This window comes from Trachymyrmex septentrionalis, unplaced genomic scaffold (genome assembly GCF_001594115.1).
Source record: "Trachymyrmex septentrionalis isolate Tsep2-gDNA-1 unplaced genomic scaffold, Tsep1.0 scaffold101, whole genome shotgun sequence".
Classification (NCBI taxonomy): Eukaryota; Metazoa; Arthropoda; class Insecta; order Hymenoptera; family Formicidae; genus Trachymyrmex; species Trachymyrmex septentrionalis.
In genome coordinates, this window is record NW_017304136.1 from 765,302 (window position 1) to 770,082 (window position 4,781).

Consider the following 4,781-nt stretch of genomic DNA (forward strand, 5'->3'; position numbering starts at 1 on the left):
CATTATATTTGACTCTTATCTGCCCTGTATACTCCCTATTGTTTTTTAATTAAGAGTTCTTCGTTCTTGTAAAAACTTGTTTTTCAGAAAATAAACATTTTTTATATTTGATCGTGTATTCCTTGCAGAGAAAGCCACCTTTGCGGCTCTGCATAAATCTCGAAATTTTGCGCCATGTATATGTTACTTATATAGAAAAATTTTTGAGAAAAAAGAATCAGTATTTTAATGAAAAGATGCCGGCAGTCTAAAGGTTAATAATTTTCTAACAAAAGTAACAAGCACTTACTAACACTTATTAGAGATCATGACTTTAATAACATATGTCAAGATCAAGATCATCAGAGCCGGATTCCCTATTGTAAACATTTATCAAAAGTTTTTTATGTTGAAAACTAAAGACTAAAAAATGGCAATACAATAAATAAAACAATTGTAGCAGATAAAAATATAGCATTTAGTTCAAATATTTATTTTGTTTTATTTTTTTTACTATTGTCTATATACATTAATAATCACAGGAATGGATTTTCATATACAAAGTGAATAAGAAATCCTGGATAGGTGAAATATCTCGAAAACAAAATATTTTGATGAAAAATGATTCAGACAAAAGTTGTAGAGTTTTGAAAGATCTATTTATACTATTTGACCTTGGATGGTGTTGCCAAGGTTAGTGTCAAAGTCACATCGATTTTTTTTAATGGGATATCTTATGTTTTATTCCAGAATCTAATGATCAAGAGTTTTTCAAAACAGTACAATTAAGATTAATAAATAATAATAAGACTCTGTAAGTATAAAACAATATATAAAGTATCGAACCAATAATTAAAACGTGAAAGTTGTTCAGGATCATTACCTAAACACTTGTCAAGATCAAAGCTATATTGGAGATTATTCTTCTTATTTTCATTTTTGCACTAAAATTCATTTTTATGTAAAAATGGAAATAAGAGAAGCAACCTTCATGTCAATCTTAACAAATGTTATCTAAATCATAAAAAATGTTACAGATATTATAAATCTAAGTCAGTTGGATATTTTTTGGATAATGATAATGTCGACGGTACTGTAAATTTTAAACTTTATAACTTTAAGTACTTACGAGAAGTACTTAATGAAAATGAACTTTATTATTTTTGAAAAGTCTTGACATTGGCTATTAGATTCTGGAATAAAAAATAGGGTTTCCTATTTAAAAAAATCGATTGACCTGACCTTGGCGATGCCACTCAAAATCAAATAAATGTGATCAATAAATAGATATTTTTAAACCTTACAATTTTTGTCTGAATCATTTTTTCCCAAAAATATTTTGTTTTCGAGATATTTTAATCGTCCGAAACTTTTTACTCACTCTGTATGTACTATACATATTTACAATACAATTTTAAAATACGTCACTTAATAATCGGCGGCATTACTAGCCAGATAATCGCGACGTCCGATATTGGACGCTTGCTTGTTTTGTACAGCCTCCAATTTTGGACACTCTGTGATCCTGTGTCCGAGTCCACCACAATAACTGCATCCGCGTTCGTCTGCGATAAAACAAGAAAGATATCTTTAGAATTACAAGAAATAGCGACATAAATTTATAAAAAAAAAATGTATATATATCTTACCTCCCAGATTGAGATATTTTTCATTCTCAGAGCAAAGTTCCAGCAAGAATGGTGGCACCTTTTGCTTTGCTTCCATTAGTAAATGTTTAAGATCGAGCAATACTGATTCATCATTTGCTTTATTAATGAAAGTCGTTGCTATACCAGTACGTCCGGAACGGCCTGTTCGTCCTATCCTGTGTACTAAAAATTACAAAATTACGTTAAACATCTCTTTTTCGAAATCATCATTTTTCATTTATCACGTATATATTACCGTAATTTTCTACGTCGTCTGGCATGTCGTAATTAATAACGTGTTGCACATCGGCAAAATCGAGACCCTTTGATGCAACGTCTGTCGCAACGAGTACGTCTTTTCGACCTGCGCGAAACGCTTCCACTGAACGTGATCTTTCTTCCTGATCTGAAAAAATATAATAAAATGAATGAATATATTTAATTTACATTGAGAGAGAGAGAGAGAGAGGGGGGAGGGAGAAGGAGAGGGAGAGATGGAGAGGGAGAGGGGAAGAGGAAGAGGGAGAGAGAGAGAGGGGGCAGGGGGAGAGATTTTAATTGTGAAGAATTAATATGATCGATCAGTAATTTTGCAATAATTTTATATCAATATATTAATGTTCAATAAAATGTAGTTTATCTAACATATTGTACCTATTCCTCCATGTATCGCAACAGCTTCCACTCCTTTTATAAGCAGATACTCATGGATGGCATCCACATCACGTTTCTTCTCTGCGAATATTAAGACTGGCGGTGCAGTTTTTTGCAGACATTCCAAGAGATAAACAATCTTAGCCTCTTGCTTGACATATTCCACCTCTTGTATTACGTTCATTGACGCAGCACCAGCCCGGCCAACATTTATAGTTACAGGTTTCACCAATGCTGAACGCGCAAAATTTTGAATTCTTTTCGGCATAGTAGCAGAGAATAAAAGCGTTTGCCTCTGACCCTGTAACAGGCAACATTATTATTATTATTTTAATAAACATTTAATCTTTTCATCTTGCGTAAAATGCATGAGAAAGTACAAAATAGTAGTTACCTTGAAAAAAGAAAATATTGTTCGAACATCTTCTTCGAATCCCATATCTATCATGCGATCTGCCTCGTCCATGCAAAGATAACGGCATACACTTAAAGTAACCATCTTTTTATGTAACATATCCATCAATCGTCCCGGTGTTGCTACCATTATATGTACACCTCTATGAATAATAAAAAATAAGTAGCAACATATTAGAGATAAAAATATAAAAAATATAATTAACAATAATAATCACTAACTTGTTGATTATAGCTAACGATTCTGAAACTGGCACACCTCCTATTGCCAAGCAACAACGTATTTCTGGACAGTCCGTTTGTCTTAAGCTATTGGTGTAGTGCCGAATTATGTCATAGGTTTGCTTAGCCAATTCTCTTGAAGGACATATTATCAAGCCTATGAATAAAAAAATATTAATACTTATTTATATATATGTATATATATTAATATCAATAATTCTGTTTATTATTGTAAATATTTACCATAAGGTCCCTCCTTTTTAATGAATGGCATATCGATTTCTTGTTCCAGACAAAATTCAATGATAGGTAAAACAAACACCAATGTTTTACCACTACCAGTAGAAGCTATACCAATCATGTCGCGACCAGACAATCTGTGCATATTTACACATTTATATTATTTACATTGAATGTATATTACACAATTAAGAAGAATAATAACCGTAATTATAACATCAATTGGAGACTCACACTGTGGGTATTCCTTGAACTTGAATTGGAGTTGGCTTGATGATACCCTTCCGTTCCAATCCATATAAGATTCCTTTATGAAATTTCATTTCCTTAAAAGTTTTCAAGGGTGGCGGTACTTCGTCACCTTCCACAAGTATTCTAAGCTTTCTACGTACTCTCTCGTGACGCATCTCACCAAGATTAAGTATCACTCTTGGCGGTTGCCAATTGGTCTTGATAGAATCCTTGTATTGAATACCCTTGGCTAATTCAGCCACACCCATTAGAGCTTTATTCTCAGCCACACTTTCCAGAATCTTCTCCTCCTCCTTCAACTGCTTCTCCATGGCACTCTCCTTCTTGGCTGTTAACAGAATTTTATGAATAAGTCTTAATTAAATTGTAATACTTTTTCATTACTCATTAAAACTCTATTCATGGAGATTCTGCACCTTCAGCCAATTTCTTCAATTCGGTGTGTTGGTCAAGAAGAGAGATATTTGATTTCCTTCCCCAAACCTGTCCATCATCATTATCAGCATCATCTTTCTCATTCTCACTACTACTCTTCCCGATGCCATTAGTAGCTTCTTCTTTTAATTGTCCGAGTTTACCCAATTTCATAAGCAATTGCTTTTTACGATGCTTAACAGGTACATACGGTTGGTAATCATCGTCAGTATCCAAAGGGCTGTCTTCTTCCTCTTTCCTTTTATATCTCTGTACATTCAAAACAATACACGGTATAAAGAAATATACGTTATACCATAAAATATTTAAAAAATACTTAAAGATGTAAAAGAGACTTTATTAAAAAAAATTTATTATAAAATGCACAAATTATACAATTAAAAATATTCGTAAACAAACATCACTAGATTAACCTTTATTGGAGATTCTTTGTTATCCCGATTATCCTGATTCATTGTAGAAATATTCTTACTACAATGGATTTATTGGAAGAAGATTATACTGCAATATATTAGAGCATTAATTACTCGTATTTTATTATTATTCTATGTAAGTATAAAGTATTACACTAAAAAGCAAAAACACTGAAGAAAGAAACAGAATCAGTCATTCATAACACAAGCTGCGTTCGGAAACGTCGCTCGGATGCCTCCGATATCTCGAAGTAGCGGGATTCTCTAAACGTCTTATCGATGATTATCGCTATTGTTAACTAGCGACAGCCAATAACAAGATAATCCTAGAAGACAACACGATTGTCATTGGCTGTCGTTAGTTAACAGCCAAAGAGGCGACAGATTTGTTGCTCGTTATCGCGGCTGAAATTTTGTACTTTGAACAGTTTCAATTACAAGCGTCATACATCCAAACGCTACTGACAGTACTGACATACTGTATTGACCGTGTTGATCACCGTTGACTGCGATATACATAACC

At 32.9% G+C, this 4,781-nt stretch overlaps 1 protein-coding gene across 1 annotated transcript; it reads right to left on the reverse strand.

Annotated features, from left to right (window-relative positions):
- Positions 1–1,295: 1,295 nt before the first annotated feature.
- LOC108756050 (ATP-dependent RNA helicase abstrakt) lies at positions 1,296–4,417 on the reverse strand. Its single transcript, XM_018499636.1, has 10 exons — positions 4,259–4,417; positions 3,827–4,094; positions 3,393–3,738; positions 3,162–3,295; positions 2,919–3,075; positions 2,677–2,839; positions 2,283–2,583; positions 1,885–2,034; positions 1,629–1,811; positions 1,296–1,544 (listed from the first exon to the last, which is right to left on the reverse strand). Exons 1-10 carry the CDS (start codon positions 4,298–4,300, stop codon positions 1,408–1,410), a joined length of 1,881 nt encoding a protein of 626 aa, XP_018355138.1. The 5' UTR covers positions 4,301–4,417; the 3' UTR covers positions 1,296–1,407.
- Between the last annotated feature and the right edge of the window lie 364 nt (positions 4,418–4,781).